General features: G+C 36.0%; 1 protein-coding gene across 1 annotated transcript in view; it reads right to left on the bottom strand.

The window, feature by feature from the left end:
• LOC138316764 (uncharacterized) overlaps window positions 1-20389 on the bottom strand; it is a 119387-nt gene extending 98998 nt beyond the window's left edge. Inside the window, exons 1-4 of the mRNA XM_069258421.1 lie at window positions 19689-20389; window positions 12313-12461; window positions 5372-5482; window positions 2905-3640 (exon numbers count right to left, since the gene is read on the bottom strand). Coding sequence (XP_069114522.1) covers window positions 2905-3640; window positions 5372-5374 — 739 coding nt within the window. The 5' untranslated portion in view covers window positions 5375-5482; window positions 12313-12461; window positions 19689-20389. The remainder of the gene's footprint in view (window positions 1-2904; window positions 3641-5371; window positions 5483-12312; window positions 12462-19688) is intronic.
• Window positions 20390-24452: the final 4063 nt, after the last annotated feature.

Below are 24452 nucleotides of genomic sequence, written 5' to 3' on the forward strand. Positions count from 1 at the left end.
TTTTTGAGGTTAATTAAGTAAGGATAATAAAGACAACCAGACCGCTTGATTACCACATATATTGTCAACTCTACCTGAGGTGATGCTTAGTAATTCAATGTCAGTGTTCCACCTGATGTCCCTAACTTAAATCAACATTATATACATGTATATGTTCCAATATATGGAACTTGGAAATGCTGATTGGTTAATCTTGTCAGCCTTTAATTTCAGCATGCTTATGCCTTTTATAAAACTTAACTTTTCCATATTTAATAAGTCATTTAAGGATTAAAATCATATTTGACCAATGTGACCTTGAGTGAAGGTCAGAATCAGTCCATTAAACAAATCTAATAGTCCTCCATATCTGTGTCCACATGCCCATATCTGAAGGCTGGTCTACAGATCTACCATTTATTGAGAATGTAAATTTCATATAGAATCTAATTCACATTGCATACTGTAAGCTCTGTATATAATGTACTCAAACAACATTGACAAAACATTTTGGTACAGAAATTAAAACAGAATCTACTGCAAGCCACAATGCATGTGTTGTGAGTAATGTGTTTGAATGCCTGGAACACATTGATTATCTCCCCTGTAACATCACAGCCTAAATCCTATCTTTTATTTGGGAGTTACTTCCCCTACCACTGCATTTATAAAGAAGTTGACATTGATTCATGGGTTTTTGCCATGAACAATCACCATAAAATAGTTTTGTATTTTCCCCTTTTCAATCCTTTTTCAATTATTCTTTTTTTCTATCTTTTTCTTTTTTTTCAACTTGTCTTATTAAACTGCTTTGCTTAAAGATGCTCCACCGCCAAGAAATGGTATTTTTTCTCTATCTAAAACAGGAGCAGACAAATTAGTATTTTTCTTCAGTTACAAAAGTTACTTACTTTACACCATTACCATCATTGAAAAGTTTGAGCTACCAATTTTAATTCAAGATAAAAACATTAAAAAATAAAATTGCGTCCTGAAAAAAGTCCATGGCATTATGCCCTATATGAAATAAAGTACTTATTGCGCGTGCACCAAAAGCAAAACACGGGATTTCAACCCATGTTATGATATCATTGATATATTAACGAACAGACAATTGCTTCTCTTTGTTTTAATTCAATTGAATGAACAAACGAACGGACGATTGATCGAAGGAAGGAATTAACGCAATCATGAAGAAACAAGAGGCCCAAAGGGCCTTAACGGTCATCTGACTACCTTGGCAATAGTAAAATTAATTATATATGGTGTCACTTTGTCAGGACCATGTCAGGATCATATTCAATTTCTTTCAAGAAATTTTATTTCAAACAAGAGGCCCAAGGAAAGAAGTTCAAAATGTATTTTCAAGACGGTGGCTGTGGTGGCCATCTTGGATTTCAGATCGACCCGAAAAGTAACAATCTTGGATTTCAGATCGACCCGAAAAGTAACAACACTTTGTCGGGACCATGTCAGGATCATTCCATACAAGTTTCAGCCAAATCGCACCAGTAGAACTTGAGAAGAAGTAAAAAATGTGTTTTCAAGATGGCGGCTGTGGTGGCCATCTTGGATTTTGGATTGACCCGAAAAATAATACTTTGTCAGGACCATTTCAGGATCATTTCATGCAAGTTTCAGCCAAATCGCACCGATAGAAGTTGAGAAGTTCAAAATGTGTTTTCAAGATGGCAGCTGTGGTGGCAATCTTGGATTTTGGATCGACCCGAAAAATAACAACACTTTTTCGGGACTATGTCAGGATCATTTCATGCAAGTTTCAGCCAAATTGCACCGGTAGCACTTGAGAAGAAGTTCAAAATGTGTTTTCAAGATGGCAGCTGTGGCGGCCATCTTGGATTTTGGATCGACCTGAAAAATAACAACACTTTGTCGGGACCATGTCAGGATCATTTCATGCAAGTTTCAGCCAAATCGCACCGGTAGAACTTGAGAAGAAGTTCAAAATGGGTTTTCAAGATGGCGGCTGTGGCGGCCATCTTGGATTTCGGACTAACCCGAAAAATAATATCACTTGGTCAGGACCACCTCAGGATCATTTCAGATAAGTTTCAGCTCAATCCCACTGGTCAAACTTAAGAAGAAAATTGAAATGTGAAAAGTTTACGGACGGCGCACAGCGGACGGCGCACGACGACAGACGAAGCATGATGGCTATAGGTCATCCTAACCCTTCAGGTCAGATGACCTAAAAAATAACTACCAAACACACAAAAGAAACATGAGATCCCAGAGGGATCCTGGCGCCCACCAAAGAATGATCTACATCTGACAATGGAAAGATGGATCTTTACTCTGCTTTTCAAACTTTTACTATATTTACTACATACAAATTTGAGAAAAATCTTTTCAGTACTTTCTGAGATATTTAACAGTAACAAAGGTCAATTATCCAAATCCAAGATGACTACCTGTCAGCTATCTTTTTGACCGATCAGTTTGAAAATGCAATATGCACAACTAAGGTCCTAGGGGAACCTCCCAATGAAATTTGAGACAGATGTTGACCAATCAGTCCAAAAATGTAATATGCACAACTAGGGCCCTAGGGGAACCAACATATACAATTTGAGAATGATTGCTTCAGTACTTTCTAAGAAATAGAGGTAACAAGCTTCAACTATCAAAATCCAAGTTGGCTGCCTGGTGGCCATCTTGTTGACTGATCGGTCCCAAAATGCAGTATCCACAACTGGGCCCTAGGGGAACCTACATATCAAACTTGAAAAAGATCCCGAGAAATAGCAGTATTAAGAATTATTATCGGACAGACGGACGGACGGACGGATGGAAGGTGATTTGAATAAGCCCACCATCTGATGATGGTGGGCTAAAAACATGCAACTTCAAACATGGTTATTTACTTACAGTTCAGTGACAATAGGTAGTAAGTGGGGGACTTACCTGTAGCATCTGGCACTGTGAGGCTACTGCTTGTGGTAGAGTGGCTTTCCTTAGTCGTCAGTGTAAGGTACTGCTTCTGTGATTCCTGATTATACAGATTAACATCATTGTCACTGAAACTAAACAGACTTGGTACTCTCTCCGGGGTATTGTGTTTACTGGTTTCACTGGCAGTCTCTATAGAGAACACAGGATTGGTGAAGCCATCCTGGACAAACACTGCCTCCAAGTCATCACTGGGTCGGTTTGGATCAACAAGGCCGTCAGGATTGATGTGAATATTTGCATTGACAAAACCATCAGCATTAATAAAAATATTTTGATTGACATTCAAACTGATGTCTGGTTTTGTGAGTTCATCAATGTCCTGTTTTTTGTCAGGTTTGGGATGTTCATTAGGAATGATTGTGACAATTTTGGACCCATCAGGTTGAATTACCTCCCCTTGAGTGGAGAAGACTGGGTTGATGATGCCATCACTAAGGGAGTCCTTTTTCTGCTCATTAGTGATGAGGTCCTCATGGGAGGCTGTACTAGGGGTCGAGGCATGAGTCACCTCTATTTGGATGTCAGCAGGAGCTGGAATTTTCGTGATATCCTCCTTCAGGATGTCTCCCACTTTTCTATTTTTTGTTTCCTTTGACACATTGCTGCCCCCAGGTGCAGTATCTTTTTTGTTTACTTCTTTCAGGACACTGCTATCACCAACTTTGTTCACCTTTTTCAGCATCTTGTCCTTAAGAATTGAAATTAATAAAATAAAAATGTTTTTAGTATTTAGCTATTGATTAGATTATAAAATGATTATCAAAGTCTGAAGTGATGAATATCAGGTACATTCTGTAACACAGAAATATGTCCCTAAATCGTTTCTATGACATTATTTTGTTTTAGTGTCAAACATTGTGGAAATTTTCTTTAGGACCAATTTTTTCTTTTTTTTTTTTATTATTTTTTTTTTTAATTTTTTTTTTCCATTTTTTGCATATAACACATTTACAAATATATGGGACATCAACATAAACTTGACATGACATATGCATTACATTTCTACCAGAAGAAAAAAAAGCACATAAGAGACATAAAATAGGATGCTGAGTAAGATGAATTTGAAAATTACTATATTTGATAAATCAGTTTTGTCGGCTATTAATCTTAAGGAAAAAAAAAAAAAACATATTTGTATGTGTATTTTGATTGATTTATGAACAACTTTTAGTAATAATAATGCTGGTAAGGGGAGGTAACCCAGATTCACTTTACTCAGCAGCTATAAAGACGGGAACAGAACAAAAACAAAAAAATGTCATACATACTACACAATAATGAATAGGAACCTATAGATATAAGTATATATGTAGACAGCATATTGATTTTCAAAGCTAGAGATATCTAATAAACTAAAAAAAAATATAGCAACCAATATGTGAATTTAATACTACGCACTTGTAAATAGATAGAGAAATCATGAACTGAAGATGGTTTGCCAGCCTTCGCATAATTTGTTCAAGTGATCCATACTAATATTTTTCTGTGCAATTGTTTTTTCAATATTAAATCGATATATCAAATATTTTTTAATATCACTGAAAGTAAGCTTATTACCTTTTCTGAAAGAAACATAGATAAGGTATTTTGAATGAAGTATTAAAAAATTTAGAGGAAAGTAAGTTTGATAACTGTTGCTTTTCCCGAATGAGATTGACATAAGATCTAGTTCTACATTTTTATCGATTGTATTTTTACTCCATCTAATTAGGTGTTGCCAAAGAATTTTAGTTTCATCACATTCCCAAAATAAATGTACGATGCTTTCAGTTTCTATTTTACATAAATTACATTTGTTGCAATTCTGTACTCCAATGTTTTTTAAGTACATAATTAGGGGAAGAATTCTGTGTTGCAGCCTATATTGGAACCATTGTATTAATTGTAGTGTCTTGTGTTATTTTGAAGATATTTGTGTATATGTTTTTCCAGTTTTCTATTTGAATGTTGGGATTTAAAAGCCATTTCAATTCTGCAGTGTTTATATTTTGTGTTGATTTTGTCAGATTTCTATATATATATCCTTACATCCCTTCTTGTTTTTTATAAGAATGTGTATATGATGTGGAATAAAAGGTCTATTGATAATGCAACTTGATTCTTTTTCAATTTTATTTAATCTCAAGGACCAATTTTAGTATTTAAATCTGACACCGAACTCTATACCTTGGCAATTACTGACACTACCGTGGAGATAAAGGTGCAAGGTATTGATCAGTCAATGATATAATCAATTTTCCAGGACACTGCTATGAAGCATGTACATGCATCCTGAAAGCCAGATCGTGAAAATTATAAAAGTGTCAAAATTCAATTTTCTTGTTTTTAGTTAAAATCGTGAATATTCATTAAAAGAAAGACATACATAGAGATCACAGAACACAACAGTACAAAGTAGGAGTTACAATGCTATTAATACCATTTCAGGAATGGTCACATCAGTAAATAAAGCCTGACCAGGTGCTGTGTGGAGTTCAGGTATTATGTTGATGCATATCCATGTCAGGTCAATTTCTTGTTTGGTTCGTATCTGAAATTCATAATTATGATATACAGACTCAACCATCTCAATATATTAGTAAGGAGATCAGTGAAAATGTGATGTATAGCCATGCATGTAGATCCGCAAAGGTGCATGTATATCAAAACTAAATTGCACCCATGGCTTTAATCCATACAATTTAGTAGAAAACATTTACCAAACTTTCCTTTGGGGTTCCTACCCTTTATCCCCAGAAGATCAAGCACCTTGTTGATAAAAATTATGATAAACCTGCAGGTATATTACCCAGGTATGTATTAGAGCAATATGAAAATGAAGTGTCCATTGAATTGGCTAGAACAGAACAAGTCATTCCTATAATATACATATATTGGAGTAGAAATGATGTTATCTTGTATAAAACACCATATAAATCCTTATTTTAACCCCACAATATCAGTTGATCACTAACTGAAATAAGTCTCACTGACTATACATGAACATTTCCCAATCCTGATGATTATTCCACAGCTTGTCTCTGTACAGTGATGACAGCTAGAGTACAAGTCAATTACCATAAGGATTAGTGCTGACATTGCTCTGTATAATCTGTTACATTGTCAGGAAACTGTGACAGAGCAGCTAACCTACAGATAGATGTCAACTTGATGATACAGACAGTGTCCTGCTCATAGGTGTCTAAATCCCAAGGAGAGTCGCCTCTCAATGTACCCCATTATAAACCATATTGGACAGTGTATATATAAATAGGTTATGTCATAGAAATCATAGACCTATAATCAAGATGAACTCTAAAATCATTAATCTCATTTATAAAAGGTACAGAAATGTGTAGAGGGGGAATTAGGTATACTTTTGTGAATTATTGAAATCAACATGAACGTGTGTATAAAGTTATTTAATGGATTTAATGGAAAATAATGGACGCAGGCTAGAAGCCTCTATGTCCATATCATAAGACATAATATAAACTAATTATATTGTCACTGGTATATCAGTATATATAAGTACTCAATAAAATTATTTATCAGTAATTATTATAGATATTGTCCTTCATATGGTTATCTAGCAGTATCTCAAAATCTTTAGTAGTCTCTGCATTAACGACAGTCTCTGGTAGACAATTCCAGGTATCAACTACCCTAAACGTGAAAGAGTTTTTCCTTAGCTCCGTGTTGCAACGTTGTTTATACAGCTTAAATGTATGGCCTCGAGTTCTTTCGTTCGTATCATAAACAAATATGTTAGAGGTAACTCTCTCGTCAAATTTTTTGTTTACAATCTTAAAAACGTTTATTAAATCCCCTCTAATCCTGCGATGTTTAAGTGTTGGGAGTTTCAGTTTTTTTTAATCGCTCTTCGTATGTCAGATCTTTAAATCCTGGTAGAAGCTTGGTAGCTCTCCGTTTTCTATCATCTTTAAGTTTATATGGGCTCCATGCGCTGGCTGCATCTTCCAAGTGCGGTCTTACCAGTGCCTTAAATAACTGTTTAAACATTGTTTTGTCCAGATATGTAAACAATCTTCTGATAATGCCGAGGACTTAGTTTGCTTTATTTATAGAATTTTGAATATGGGTCCGAAAGTCCAAATTGGCATCTACCGTTACTCCTATGTCTTTTTCGCTGACGATTTTTTCCAGTGTGACTTCTCCAGATTGGTTCGTGAGACGATATGTTCTGTTATTATTTGGCAATCCCTTAACTTGCAGTACCTTGCATTTATTCGAATGAAATAATTGTATACCATAACTGTAGAGTTTGTGTATTAGACGGCGATGGGGTACCTTGTCAAACGCTTTCATAAATTCCATATAGATGACATCAGTGTGTGTTTTGGGAGGCTTGTACATTTGTGTTCATATCCCTATTTATAGTGTAAAAAGAGCAGGTAGGTGTGGCTCTGTTACTCAGTCGACGGAGCATGCTTCTTTGGCTCAGTCAGTAGAGCCTTAGCTTTTCACACTGGACCCAGGTTCGATTCCTGGTTGGGGTACTCAACAGGAATCTTATGTGTGTTTTTCCCGGTTCTTCTACAATAAAGTGAACAGTCATAAGCTTACTGCACAGGCCACTCAGCAAGACAGCCCACCTGGTTACTAGGCACTGTAGTTTGATACTAGTATACTACCTACGTGACTTGGTCTTTTGCTTCTTGGTCACTTTGTCTCATTAAAACACTTAACAGGACAATCAAACCAGGTCATGTTATGCTGATTACGAGTGATTTTAATACCTTACAAACTAATTCAAATTGAAAAATTATATCTTTTCAATCTGAACTCTTTGATAATTTTAGTACATGTAGTTGGTTGATTGGTTGAGATTAATGTCCTAATATTGGCCTTAACCGTTGACAGTGACGTACTTGCTGCACAACTTGCGCAATACCTATTGCATACTGGGTTACAATATAATGCTAGACGCGAGTTGATTGGTTGGTGGGTGTGGCTTATATTGTGTGATATATGTGACTCACATGTGATAGATCTATCCTGAAATCATCGAATATTACAGAACTGAAGGGCGAGTCCATACTTTATATTACCTGCAGTTTTTACAACAGATGTTTCTTCAAAGAAGTGCAATTGTTCTGGAATTAATTCAATAGCCTGACAATAATGCGATCCATGTTTCAGTTGGGAAAGACTGGATAACTTTTTGCGTCATCGCTAATTAATGTGTCTCTACTGGCCGATGGAACCATTTGTGCCGTACGAACATTCCTCTTCAATAAACGGGTCATTATTCCATGACAGTTATTTGACGGTTGCTTCACTTTCTCAAATTCTATAAAATGACTTTGTTGGTAATTTTGCTTGGGTTCCAATGAACAGGTGACGGGGTCAATTGTCCCTCGTTCAGTCACATTCTTTATAATCTTGTGACAACCTCTTCAAACCACTTGTTTTTACTGATCTTGTGAAAAGATAATCCTTTAAAATGAAGATCAAGTATTTCATGACAAAGTTTACTGTCCGTCAGTACCACAAGGTATTACATCATTTATTTTGTCAACGGTTAGCCGACACGACAGGAACAGATAACATCATTCAGGAACGGCGTTTTCTGTATGGAACATGCGGTGTAATAAATATAAACTTTATTTATTTTACATCGATTGAAAAAAAAATTATGCAACTTATATAAATCACTCTCGATGGCCCGGATGTAAGCGCGTGAGGGGTCTTAGTGTGGGAAGAAACCGGAGTGCCAGGAGAAAATCCACGTACTCGTGCAGGTGACCCCTGACCTTTGCACGCCCATGCCTGGCTGGCTAGGTGAAAGGCGAGCGCTTTAACCACTACACCATCTGATCACCCAATAACGCTGTGTAGATGTCTGTATGTTTTGGGAGGCTGCTGTATATTCTTGTTGTGTTTCTTTGTAATTGAGGAATTCTTACCATTTTCATAGTATATTATTAAAATGAATAATGGGGCAAAGAAAATCTGTCTAAATGCATGTATTGGCCTTCCAAAAGTCCTTACATATGATATCAAAACTACAGTCAAGTTCTACTATTTCTGGCCAGTTTTGACCATTGAAAATATGGAAATGCCCCATAAAAATTTTGCACAGTTCTAAAAATCACTTTGCCTATCTCTTGGAAAGCGAGGCTGTGTTTCACCATGGAGTGTCATGGACATAGCAAGCAGGGAGGACTTTTTTGGATTCCTGTAATAGAAATTAAGTTTTTCGCATGCAGAGCGAATTTTACTGGATTTTTTTTATCTATTTCATAAGAAATACTGGATATATTTAAACCATTTTACCGACATAAGCCTTCCTTTGCCCAACTATTCACAGTAAGTGATGTTTATTTAAAAAAAACTTTTATTTCTGAAAAGCCATATTCATTAGGTGAATTACAAGAAAAAGTACATAGTCCCTCTCAGTGAATTAAGGATGCATGCCGAAGTACTGTGTACATAAGTTAACAATATAAAAAATAAATCATGTAGATTCATGTTGCAATGTTTACCAACACAAAAGAGTGATCAAACATGCCCTACATACCCTTTGAAGGTTTTGATTAGAACAAAGAACATATTTTATTACATCCTCATGTTTGAGTATGCTGCATTCTACTTGGTCGCAATGCATCTACTTCGGCATCTGAAACGCCTGCATGACCAAATAAGGTTAATTACCCTAATTCCACTAACTCTGTCAATAGTAACGTCATTGTCTACAGACTATGGTCTAAATAACTACATTTTGTATAGGTACAGACATGAATTCTGATCAGGTCAGGAAACACATGATCCTGTTTTAAAAATAAACTTTATTTATTTTACAACGATTGTGAAACAAGTTATAGAAAATGGATATGCAGAACTAGGGATCGAGAAGACCTACAAACTTAATTTGCGAAATACCTCTTCATTTATGTTTTGAGAAAGTGTTAAAATTAAAGATAGCTGCTTTTCAGCTATGTTGTCTCCTAATCATTCACAAAATCAAATTTGCAGAATTAATGGGACCGAGAAAAATCTATACATATGAAATTCCAGAAAGATCTCTTCAGGGAAGCCTTATACATATTAAATTTGAGACATCTCTTCAGTAGTGTTATCAAATTTCACTATCAAAATACAAGTTGGCTGCCTGTTTACCATCTCTTTCTGTTCAACTGCACAATTTAATATGCACAACTAGGACCAAAGGGGCCCCAATGTTTGAAAGTTGACACAAATCTCCTAAAAACTTTCTGAGAAATATTGGTAACAATGTTTCAAATATCAGCATTCATCAAATGGCTGACTGTTGGTCATCTTATTAATTGATCCATCCCAAAATGTGACAAGCACAATTACAATGTAGGTCCTAGGAGAACCTAGGTGATGTTTCAATAGAGACATTGAATGATGTTATGCAGTGTTTTGAAAAATAATCCTTACATAAGTCAATGGAATCATACATTAAACATATTTTATTTAGTGGTAGTTTCAACATGAGATCCTAGAGGGATCTTAAAGCCCACAATTACTAGATCTTTATCAGTCAAATAAAAGATGGATCTTTTCTCTTCTTTACTTTTCCATTTAAAACCTATGATAAATGTGGACTTTACACTAAACTATAATGTCAAAAATTCAAGATGGATATGTGTCTGATTTTGTATTTTTCCATCACTAAATGAGGTTCATTAATTATTTTTAAATAAGGACCAAGGAGAACTTTTACTTGTAATAATGAGAAAAATCCTTGAAGCATTTTCTAAGAAATAGCAGAATCAAACTTCAGCTGTCAAAATTGTTCCTTGTCCCAATTTTTCGAAACAAAAGTATAGACTTCAGTCGAAACTTAAGTTTTTTTCCTCATGTAACTTACTGATATCTGAAATATCTTGACTTAAAGTAAGCCAATAATTTCCAATCTGAGAGTAACAGTAACAGACAAATTCCATTGTTGAAATTCTAGATGACTGCCTGTCCACCAGGACATTTAAAATCTGAGAAAGATCCCTTCAGTAGTTTCTGAGATATACATGTAGTGATAATAATTATCAACAAGAAATCCCAGGGGGATCTTGGCTCCCAATTAATTGGTCAATTAATTTTCGAGAATCAATCATGCCAAGAAACATACTAACATGGTGGCTTGATCGAGATAAAAAAATTCAATTGGACATTTCAAAGGGCTGTGTTGAGCAAATGGATGGTATATAGAAACTTACATACAGGTTTTCTACCTATACTTTCATTCTTATGAAGCTTGACATGAAGTGGTTTTTGAGAAACCCATTAGAGCCCTGACGTGTTTATTGGAAGAAGTTACGATGTCCAAGGCGTTGAAATCCGGCTATTTTCCAATGTGTCAGCATACCGATACCTATAGTGATATTTATACGGCTTTATATATATTGTATCATACTCGTATATTAAATTAATGCTAAATTATCTGTCTGTCGATTGAGAATATTCCTATTGTTACATTTATACAATTGTTAATAATCTTACTTTTTCTGCTATTGGTTAGTAAATATTTACATTTTTACTGCAGTCCCACTATGTAACCTCACCAAGCGCAGTTTGCATTCATATAGTCTATGAACCACAACTGCTTATTATTACATCATTATCATTGTGACGTCACAATTGTCGTACCAGCAATCACTGAAAATAGCTGTTCAAATGACTGTTCCATCCTTGACAATAACGAAAGATTATATATGCAAAATACTTTATCAACAAAAAAGGATTCCAACAATAATGAAATTACGAATATATTATTTTAAGCAACCAGAAGTCCATAGTACGCATTAAGAGTACACAAAGACATTGTTTGAAGAAACCATCTTTACAAGCTAGCCTCAGCTTACCAATGATGTCAACTGAGCGAATACTGAGTGAATCATAAAACTGTAACCAAATGTAAATATAAGCATTGAACGTCTTTCAGTTGGCATTCATAGCCCATAGGAATGCTAAATGAACAGAGGCAAATTCAACATGAACACGCGTCATGAAATTTGACACAGTATTACATAGAGAAATATCTATAGAGCCAAACGCCTGTGGTCAGACAATGGAAAGAGGAATCCTTTCTCTGCATTTCTTTTTTCCCTTTTCCTTTGAAATATTGAACACACATCAAGAAGCTTCACATTCATTATGCTTAGCAAAAACACACTTCTCAAATTTTATATGACCAATGTCTGTCATGGTGTGCTTTGATCAATTACAAAATGGATATGCAGAACCTCAGGACGTGATCAAGATTTTAAGACATCGCCAGTATACTTTCTAAGAAAGTGACAAAATGCAAGACAACTGCTTATCATTCCTGTTGAGAATCATTTTCATTCACAAAATGCAAATGGCAATTTATAGGGACAAGAAAATACCTACCTGCTACATGGAACTTCAAAGAGATCCCTTTGGTACTTTCTGAGAAATAGCAGTATTGAGTAACAAACTTCAATTATTGAAAGCCATGATATGGCTGCTGTCAGCCATCTTGTTGTTAGAAACTTGAGAAAGATCCACCAAGGGGAAATCTGAAAGAAAATATACCTTAAATCAGCACTTTCTGTGAAATAGATAGAGTTAGCAAGCTTCAATTGTCCAAAATCAAGATGGCTGATTTTTAACCATCTTGAAAATTTGGATTATTTGTTATCATATGCATAACTAGGCACCAAGGGAAACCAACAGATGAAATTTGAGAGATCTCTTCAGTTCATTCTGAGAAATAGCAATAACAAACTTCAACAAATTGAAGATGCATGGCTGCCTGTTTTTTTGGGGGCCACAGTGGCCGAGTGGTTTAGATGTCCTGACATATTACCACAAGCCCTCCACTTCTGAGATGCGAGTTCCGATCCCATGTGGGGCAGTTGCCAGGTACTGACCGCTGGTCCGTGATTTTTCTACAGTTACCCCCCTTTTCCTCCACCTGGCAGTCGTCCTTACATGATCCTGACTGTTAATAAGACGTTAAACTAATAAAACCTAAACCCCACCTGTTGGCCATCTTTATTTTTGGATTGATCCCAAAATGCACTATGTGCAACTGAGGTCCTATGGGAATCTACATATGTAGGTAATTTGTGAGAGATCCCTTCAATACTTTCTGAGAAATAGTGTTAACAAAACCTAGCTGTTTATGGCTGGAGTGAGGGACAGTAAGACTGACAGGTAGAGGACAGACCACAGACCAAAGTCCCAAAATGAAAATACTGTAATTAGAGCCCAAAGAAAGTCTACATATGAAATTTGAGACAAATCTCTTCAGTACTTTCTAAGAAATACTGTAGATGTACTTGTAGCAATGTCCAACCATCTACATCCAAGATGGCTGCCTGTTTGTTTTTTTGTTTTTTTTTTTCATTTTTTTCCCCCTGAGATAATATCAAGGGGATTGAGGATAATTGAATGTAATTTGTGATGTTCTTCTACAGTACTCCATTGGACACTGTTCTTTAATGATATCTTTAAAGACATATGAATTGTCAATACACAAAACAAAGACATCAAATCTGTAGTAGATATTCCAATCCCTTGGGCTAGATTTGTATATTTATAACTCAACATCTCAGCACAATCAATATTTAATACATCAAATATACTGATAAGTGAGGCCAACTGTAATACAGGAGACCCAGAGGGCCTGTATCGCTCATCTGTTGTTTTTTTTTTTTACTAATTATCACAAAAACCTCAATAAATAACAAAATTGACTCAACAATTTGTTTAATTTTGAATCCTAACCACAGAATGATGCTATTTAATATCATATGACTATAAGTGTTATTCAAAGTTTCAGAGAAGAAGTTGTTTATATGAACATCACCATATTGACCTTTTTGGCCCTGCCCCTCAAGTCCCCTGGAGGTCAGCCCCAGCATTGATTTCCACAATTTTGAATCCCCTCAGTAAAAAGGATGCTACCATTGCATTATGAGTGCTATCCAATGCTTAGTTTCAAAGAAGTCATTTATATTAAAATAGCCTAATTGACCCCTTTAAGACCCACCCCTCAGGCCCCCAGGGGGGGTCAGCTCCACCATTTGTACAATTTTGAATCTCCACCCAGTAAGGATGCTACCATTGCATTATGGGTGCTCCCATGCTTAGTTTCAGAGAAGAAATCGTTTATATGAAAATAGCCAAATTGACCCCTTTTGGCCCCACCCCTCAGGTTCTAGGGGGTCAGCATAACCATTTGTACAATTTTCAGTCGGTACCCAATAGGGATGATACCATTAAATTTTGTTGAATTCAACCAGTGGTTATGGAGAAGTAAATTGTTGATGGACGGACAGACGCCGAACACCACGGTATTGCATAAGCTCACCTTGTTCCTTTGGACCAGGTGAGCAAAAAATGGGTGTTCTCAAACTAGTTTATGAGATATTTGAGCTTGAAATATACCATCTGTGCAAATTTGCAGGCCGATAATAACAAAATTCATGAAATTATGTTTTCTTTAAAATTTGGGTGAATGCAGTCTCAATAATATAGATTTTTTGTCCTAAAATTTTGAACGGTAAAACAATATACAATATACAAAAGTATTGTACTTTTTCCAATGCTAACTAATTGTCGTTATTTCCCAGGACCGTTTCTGTAAATAATCATGTTTTGCGATATTTTCACCCCTTAAATGAATAGGCAAAATAGGAAATGAAAACCCATGTCAATTTCACAAGCTTGAAGTTTGAAACTCACATCCCTACCCCAATTTCATCCAGTGCTAAGTTGGGTCATATTTGACTTTTTTTTTGAAAATCATGACACAAAAAAACAAAAAAACATTTCACATCAGTTCATATGTTATGTGATATTATATCTGGTTTATGTCTGTTTATTTTCATGATTTTCTCCTTTTGTGTTTTAAGGAAATCCATATGTGATTTTTTTTAAATTCTGGAATTTTGGTCCAGACGGGTCACCTCTAATCATTTATTGAGACGAACATTACTTCAGGTGTTTGAAAATCTATTCCCATTTACCACAGGGACCACAAAAAACCTATGAGATATCATCAAATTTTCACTTCATTGTTTTTATTTGATTTATTTTATGATTTTAAACATTCAATATTATATGTAGACAAGTAGAATGTCGTAGTATATCGGAAACCATTCTAATTCAAAACAACAGTATGGACCTACCATAAATTCTAAAATAGGTTGGCGACACATTCAGGGTTGCAAAATTTTCAGAATCCCAAATGTTGGAGATCTCCCTCCACTAGCTTTTCGAATGTGGGAGATTTTGACATTGGCCATTTTATTTTAATGATAAAATTCTCACACAAATATGAAATTCATAATCTCTCAGCTGGTTTATTATACAAAGAGCGATCTTACCATTAATATCATGGTAAAAGTATACTGATGCTATAAAATGGATTCCTTTAGACCAAAGGACCTTATTTGATTCAACATTTTGCCATTTCACTTTTTTATAGTAGTTTAAGTTTTATAGTTCATCATTCCAAACAGAGATGCCTGTTGTATATAAAAACAAAAAACACAGGTGGACATGACATCATAGATGAGGCAAGCAAGAGACAGTTATTATTTAACGATACCTGTATCAACCCTATTCTATTTATACACCTTAAATGTGTGGTCACCATTTCAATATGATTTTGTCGTTGTTAACCTGAAATAAAATCATATTTATGACTTATTTTAGGACATATAAAAGTATGACTGGCTAATACTACAAACATGATAAAACATCAATCCTTATACATGTACACACACAAAACTATTATACCCCAGTGACCAATGCTTTAACACTCCACCTTTTGGTCTGCTCAGGCCCCTCATAGTACAGTTGTATCTGCCATAGTCTACATAGGTCATTAGTTTCTCCTCAAAGTCTGATATTACATCCTTAAATGACCACAGCTGTTACCCGTCATAAAACAGAAACATGTCAATGTTACTGCCTTGTACATCAAGCTTTTGTTTTAGTTGTATTACCATAAGCAAATTGTAGCATATGTAATTCCCTGTAGGTTTACTCCACTGTGTACAGATTAAAATCATTGCAAGCCTTTTTTTGATATTATACATTTGGTATAAAAAAGTTAATCCATCACAATATGAATTTTATTGACAACTGTTCCTTTGTTTCAATATTTAATGCATTTTCATGCCCAATTGAACACAAATAAAGATAAAATCAGAGAAACTCACCTGAAACAGAGCCCAGACCAATCCAATATTACCAAGAGGATAATGTCAACAGTAACGATATAAATATCTGAAGTTCTCACCTGTCAGGAAATGGAAAGCTTAGAAAGCACCACATTCACATAAAATGCTCCCTACATAACCCATTTCTTGGTCAAGCCTCCTCACCTTACAGCCAACCAACACTTACTTTTGATCACCAGATCACTGAAAATCCATGAGATTATCAATGCAGAATTTCAAGCAATCCAATCTGTTGCCATGGTAACAAGTGTTGTGATGAATGGATACGAGGAATTGATTTTTGGCTGTATGTGTAATTATAGCGATTTCCATACTGTCACTATATCTACCTGACTTAAAACTGATTGGATACTGACAAAACATTGATTTTGTTGATCCATGGACTAGATACGGCCATCTCCACGGTGATCGCTCGTGATGAGGACAAAAGATTAACAAAAGATTAATGAAGACAGTTTACAGGTAGTGAATTATGTAGATACTCTCAGCAGTGTTAATTGACCCATATAATCTTCGAGGCCATTTATCACTTCCCTCACAACTATACATGTCTATGCCTAGTCAATACAATCATTAGTTACTCTATTTAACACTAATAGAGGCTGCATGTACAGTCTACAATGACTACAATTTAAAGATCTGTAGGATTGGGACTTCCTGAAGTAAAAGATATATAATTCTTTATTAGTAAACCTTTAAAAATAGTGTCATTTTTATCTCCACTTTTTTATTTTACAGAATAAATTGAAACAAGATAGTTTGAATTGTGAAAAATTACATATTGGATTTGACCAATGACCTAACCATACCAATATTTTCTAACTGATGAGTCTGTCTTCACTTTCAGAATGTCAAAGAAAAGATCCTAGACAATTTCCACTAAGCAAACATTTTCAGCATTTTTATCTCAAATGAGATTTTAACAATACAATGTCAAGGAAAAACATTCAATAAAAAAATCAATTTATTTAAATGAATGTTTTTCACACTACAAACATTAGCAGGCCATACTTATAAAAAATGTCCTAGATTACACATTAGGCCTGCCACTCACACCGGATATAATCTTCACACTGATCATACATCCAGATAGAGAATTTATTGTTAAAATATAACAAACACCAGCAGTGTACCTGTTAGGAATTTAGAAATCAACATAATCTTTCACTTGTAGTATATATATGATGAAATCCATTAAAGTTATATGTGCCGTAACTGGGCAAAAATTTTGACATGTCAGTTTTTCTTCAGTTATCTATTAAAGATGCTCCACCGCCGAAAGAGCATAAATGATGTTAATCATTTGAACAATAATTGGTTTTTAATCGTGTATATATATGCCTAATTAACACAAAATATAATATAAAATGATATATTTCGCCTTTGGTGCATGCGCAATCAGTACTTCATTCCATATAGGATATAGTGTCACGGAATTTTTTCGGGATGCAATTAATTATTTTTCATATTTTTAACTTGAAGTAAAATCAGAAGCTCAAACTTTTCAATGGTGGTAATGGTGTAAAGTAAGTAACTTTTGTAACTGGAGAAAAATACAAAATCGTCTGCTCCTTGTATTTATAGTGAAAAAATACCATTTGTCAGCGGTGGAGCATCTTTAAAAACCATGAGGTTTGATAAATTAAGCTGTGAAAATCATTCCAATGGCCAGACAAACATATATGATATGCTATTAATGTTAGTAACACAGAAATTGTGGAAAATTCTTAGTTTTTATACCTTATGTATGTTTAGATGGAGACATACCTGCAGAAATCACCTTACAATTACTATGAACATTGTGAAAATGTGAAATGATATAATAGTCCACAATATGGCTACAGGGTCTGACCATATGTACTCATTTCACTGCACTGTAGATGTCAAATATAAAGATTTTTGTCAATACTACCAAAAACTATTTTTAGCCCTTATTTGTACTTGTACAATTAGTACAATTAAGACTTGTGCATTGAAAATATTGTAATTTTCAAAATGTTGGAAACTTTTGGTGATGAATAACATATTGAAAGCTCTTCTTGATTCATGAGTATGATATAACTTTTAAGCTCAACAGCCTATGATATTGTAATAGCTAGCACACTGACACAGATAAACCATCAGATTAATCAGAGAAAACAGTGATATTTAACAATTAGATTAGATTTCCTGTGATCATTCATCTAGTTGGCAAATCAACATGTCAACATTAACATAAGTACAATACAGAATTCCAAGGTATAGAAAATCTACCACTTTAATCAAAACTTATTTCAAATGTGTGTGTGGGGGGGGGATTTTACACTTAAAGTCGAAAATATCTGTAAAACCTAAATCTCCCTGACTCCATAATATCAAAGCAAGACAAGATGGGAAAACGATTGGGGGTGGGGGCAGGGAGAAGGGTTATAATGACTGGGGTTGGGGTGGTGGGGAGGGGCATGATCAGGAAGAAGGGGGCTGAGAGGTCAGTCACAAGCTCCCTATTCTATGGTTGGGGGGGGGGGCATAAAAATAACATTCATAATTGTCTTCTTGCAAAATGTATTTCATCAAATTGTTTACCAATCCTATTACTCTAACTTGATATATACAGTATTATATAGCAGGGACTATTGATATTGGGGCCGCGGTGGCCGAGTGGTTAAGATGTACCGACATATTACCACATGCCCTCCACCTCTGGGTCGCGAGTTCGAATCCCATGTGGGGCAGTTGCCAGGTACTGACCGCTGGTCGGTGGTTTTTCTCCGGGTACTCCGGCTTTCCTCCACCAACAAACCTGGCACGTCCTTAAATGACCCTGGCTGTTAATGGGACGTTAAACTAATCAAACTATTGATATTGGAAATCTGGTAACTGTTGGATACCAATACTAAATGCATTATTTGTATCTACATTTCCATAATACTTTCCTACTAGCAGATGTGATTAGATGAAATGTAATATGGTACCCATGTATGGTTTTATGAATGGTCATGAGATAGAATTCCCAATCCATTTTGTCATGTACATCCTGAAAGTTTTAGGTGGTTTTTTTTTATATAATTTCAATTCTTTTACTCCAGAAAATAATAATTTGTATAATGAACTTATGTGAAATATTAAATTGTTTTATTTGTAATGATGTTACCAGGTTTCCAACTGTTTCACAGGTTGCAGATATTTCTATAGCTATAATTTATATAAATTTAGTATAGAACAACATAAAATTTCCTCCAAAATAAATAAGCAAACTCTTCACAGGCAGTATGACAATATATTTGGTACAAATAAGTACTAGTATGAGTTTTTTATCACTATCCAAAAATCAACCAATATTACCTCAATGTGGATGCAAGGTTTCAGATGAAGCAGTTACAAATGAAAATGTGGGAACTAGCAGACAATTCTGATATTCAATCTTGTTTGCATTAAAATTAGGAAATCACAAATGATTGCATGATTACGATAAAAAAATAAATAAATAAAATCACTAATCATTGGCGATACAAAACACATGCTGTATATTTTTTTCACAATCTATCATCCAGTTTTTATACATCTTACCTGGTGAACAGTGTTACGTCCACAAGTCACTAACTAATCAATAAGATGCCATCTTCTTTATCACCGTGACGCTGATGCAAACTCTTCTAATGCCTATCAAAAGCAAATGAACGCCAGTAAAAAGTAAATTACTCCATCATCACATCTCGGATAGCATTCATCACACCTAGTAATGTACTATCTGATTTAGAAGTGTCAATAACAAGGAAAGTTTTTGTTTACCTTGCTATTGTTTGTATCTCATGAATCTATCTACCTGTAGGGCCTGTTTACCTGCCTATTTACCTGCTAATGCTGTGACGACCACAGACGATATGTCACTGTAGCCCCTGGTCCACATTAGATCCAGCTGCATAAGGACTTAGCAATCAATACCCAGTAATGGCATCATTATGATGAAACGGAGATTAGCATAAATCACTATATGATGTTCAGGGTTATAAATACATCAGGGAGGAAATAATGACAAATTCAATTTCAAATGTACCTGGTTATATAAAACTGTACAAGTCTAAAATATGAAGCAATCATTCCTAGATCTACTGATCAATAATCACTTTGAGACAACACACCTTGGCTAAACCCCAAAGACATGAACAGCTTTAATAGTCACTGGAGAGAAATAAAAGTCCTGATGTTGGGGTTGTTCGGAGTTCACTGTTTGGAGTACTTCATTTACAAGATAGGGTAATTAGGAATTATTAAGGCTGGAATGTTTTCTATTAACTTTATTATAATATTTATACAATAAAGGGGTATTTCTTTGTTTTAGACAGTTTTAGGGTTCTGAAATATTAGAAAGTAAATAGGAAATAAAATGTAAAATAATTCCATTTATATAATAATGATAATTGGGTGGTCTATAAAGACCACTCAAGAAATATGGGAAAATAGTCTTTTAGCCAGGTGGTCTTGATACAGAGGTGGTCATTACCAGGCTCTACTGAACATGTATTTTCCTAACAGTATAAAAAGAAGGCCCAAAATGTATTAATTTGTGTTGACTGAAACTTAATTTTACATGTAGTTATTGAACTATATTGATCATAACAGTATATATAATTCCTCAAATTCATAAATCAACCCAAAGTATTCAAATCTCTTCCTTAAAGCTCTCCATTTTCTGTGGAGATAAATTTAAACAAAAACAATTAGATTTCAGGGCTCGAATTTCAGGCTGTTTTACTTGCTTTTTGCAAGTAGATATACCAGAATAGCAAATGGAAAAAAATATGCACTTGCTTATTTTAGCAAGTGGTTTTTATCGGGGACAACTGTAACAAGAGGCCCAGAGGGCCTGTATCGCTCACCTGGTTTGTAATACCAAGTAATGTTCTGAATACAGGTTCATTGTTTCTTTTCTGAAGGAATTTTAATATCAACCTCTAAATCCCCTATTGGGTCCCACCCCTCCCGCCCCCAGGGGGTCAGTGCCAAAATTTATACAAGTTCTGTTCCCCTTCCCCCAAGGATGTTTATGGCCAATTTGGTCACAATCCAAGCAAAACTCTAGGACAAGAAGTGATTTATAGGATTTACCTCTATTTCCCCTATTGGGCCCCACCCGTCCTGCCCTTGGGGGGCCAGAGCCAAAATTTATACAAGTTCTGTTCCCCTTCCCCCAAGGATGTTTGTGGCCAAATTTGGTTACAATTCATGTAGAGCTCTAGGACAAGTAGAGATTTAAAGGATTTACCTCTATTTCCCCTATTTGACCCCGCCCCTCCTGCCCCCGGGGGGTCAGAGCCAAAATTTATACAAGGTCTGTTCCCCCTCTCCCCAAGGATGTTTGTGGCCAAATTTGGTTACATTCCATTCAAAACTCTATGACTAGTAGCGATTTAAAGGATTTACCTCTATTACCCCTATTGGGCCCCGCCCCTCCTGCCCCCGGGGGACCAGAGCCAAAATTTATACAAGTTCTGTTCCCTTCCCCCAAGGATGTTTGTGGCCAAATTTGGTTACATTCCATTCAGAACTCTATGACTAGTAGCGATTTAAAGGATTTACCTCTATTTCCCCTATTGGGCCCCGCCCCTCCTGTTCCCGGGGGACCAGAGTCAAAATTTACACAAGTTCTCTTCCCCTTCCCCCAAGGATGTTTTCTGGCTAATTTTGGTTACAATCCATGCAGAACTCTAGGACAAGTAATGATTTAAAGGATTTACCTCTATTACCCCTATTGGGCCCCGCCCCTCCTGCCCCTGGGGGACCAGAGCCAAAATTTATACAAGTTCTGTTTCCCCTCCCCCAAGGATGTTTGTGGTCAAATTTGGTTACAATCCATGCAGAACTCTAGGACAAGTAGCGATTTATAGGATTTACCTCTATTTCCCCTATTGGGCCCCGCCCCTCCTGCCCCGGGGGGGGACAGCGCCAAAATTTATACAAGTTCTGTTCCCCCTCCCCCAAGGATGTTTGTGGCCAAATTTGGTTACAATCCATGTAGAACTCTATGACTAATAGCGATTTAAAGGAAATGTTGACGGACGGACGGACGGACGGACGGACGGACGGACGGACGGACGGACGGACGACGACGGACGACGGACGGACGGACGGACGACGGACGGACGGACGGACGGACGGACGGACGGACGACGGACGCCGCGCCATGACATAAGCTCACCAGCCCTTCGGGCCAGGTGAGATAAAAATTGCATAATGATTGTGAAAAATTGTTTTAATGGAAAATATGGGGACCCAGTTCTTACAATAATGTTGTTATCCCCCGCCCAACTAAGTTGGCGGGGGATATACAAATGGGTTCCGTCCGTCCGTCCGTCCGTCCGTCCGTCCGTCCGTCCGTCCGTCCGTCTGTCCGTCCGTCTGTACAAATGGTTTCCGGAGCATAACTCTAAAACCAGTAGAGATATTTCCACGAAACTTCATACACACATTGGTCTTATGGTCTTGTAGTGCCTTTTGCTATTTTTAGGTTTTCATTTTTTGCATTTTTTCCGTTACCATGGAAACATGGCTGAAAATATCATATTTTTGTACCAGGTTCGTTTCCGGAGCATAACTCTAAAACCAGTTGAGATATTTCCACGAAACTTCATAGACACATTGGTCTTATGGTCTAGTAGTGCCTTTTGCTATTTTAAGGTTTTCACTTTTTGTACTTTTTTCTGTACCCATGGAAACATTGCTGAAAATGGCAGATTTTTGTGTAAGAATCGTTTCCGGAGCACAACTCTAAAACCAGCAGAGATATTTCCATGAAACTTTATAGACACATTTTATGTAGGACTTCTAATTTTGTATTATGCTTTACTTTTTTATTTAATATGCATGCAGTAAAACTCAGATATATCAAACTCAATTACTATGAACATTCACTTAATTCCTATGTAACTCATCGCTGTTTAAAACAAATCAAAAATCGCACTTTTAGCTGCTGAACTTTGATAAAGCTAAGATCAATTCTGGTATTTTTCAAAGAAGCAAATGTTTTCAAAGTTGGTTTCACTTTGTTAAAAAAAAACATAAATATGTTTTGTATATATTCTTCAATTGCAGTTGGGTTTTAAAATACTTCCCCTATACTCTTACTGGCATATAAAATTAATGCATTAATTGATATAGCTCTCCATTGGCGGGGGATCTAAATGACTATGTCCTTGTTGATATTTATTATGTACTTATACACCTCACATCATCATGCAAAAATAAAGCATTTAATATATAACATAACTGTAATTTGAATACAGATATTAATTATAAGTAAAAATGTATTTTAGCAAGTAAAAATCTAGAGCACTTGCTATTTTTAGCAAGTGACAAACAAGAGGCCCAGAGGGCCTGTATCGCTCACCTGGTTTGTAATGCCACTAAGTAATGTTCTGAATACAGGTTCATTGTTTCTTTTCTGAAGGAATTTTAATATTAACCTCTAAATCTCCTATTGGGCCCCCACCCCTCCTGCCTCCAAGGGGTCAGAGCCAAAATTTATACAAGTTCTGTTCCCCTTCCCCCAAGGATGTTTATGGCTAAATTTGGTCACAATCCAAGCAAAACTCTAGGACAAGTAGCGATTTAAAGGAATTACCTCTATTTCCCCTATTGGGCCCCACTCCTGCCCCCCGAAGGCCAGAACCAAAATTTATACAAGTTCTGTTCCCCTTCCACAAAGGATGTTTGTGGCCAAATTTGGTTACATTCCACGCAGAACTCTATGACTAGTAGCAATTTAAAGGATTTACCTCTATTTCCCCTATTGGGCCCCACCTCTCCTTCCCCGGGGGGGCCAGAGCCAAAATTTATACAAGTTCTGTTCCCCTTCCACAAAGGATGTTTGTGGCCAAATTTGGTTACATTCCACGCAGAACTCTATGACTAGTAGCAATTTAAAGGATTTACCTCTATTTCCCTTATTGGGCCCCACCTCTCCTTCCCCCGGGGGGCCAGAGCCAAAATTTATACAAGTTCTGTTCCCCTAACCCCAAGTATGTTTGTGGCCAAATTTGGTAACAATCCATGCAGAACTTTATGACTAGTAGCAATTTAAAGGAAATGTTGATGGACAGACGGACGGATGACGGACGATGTGCCATGACAGCTCACCAGCCCTTTGGTCCAGGTGAGCTGAAAAAGCCCTGCTGCATCAATGAAAAGTTACAGCTTCTTATCTTACTTGAGAGCAAAATCATTTAAAATAATTAATTGCATTTAGAAAAAATCCATGGTAATATGTCGTATATAGAATGAGGTACTAATTGTCAGACAAACCTCTTTCCACATTTCATAAGTTCATATACAATT

This window comes from Argopecten irradians, chromosome 2 (genome assembly GCF_041381155.1).
Source record: "Argopecten irradians isolate NY chromosome 2, Ai_NY, whole genome shotgun sequence".
NCBI classification, from domain to species: domain Eukaryota; kingdom Metazoa; phylum Mollusca; class Bivalvia; order Pectinida; family Pectinidae; genus Argopecten; species Argopecten irradians.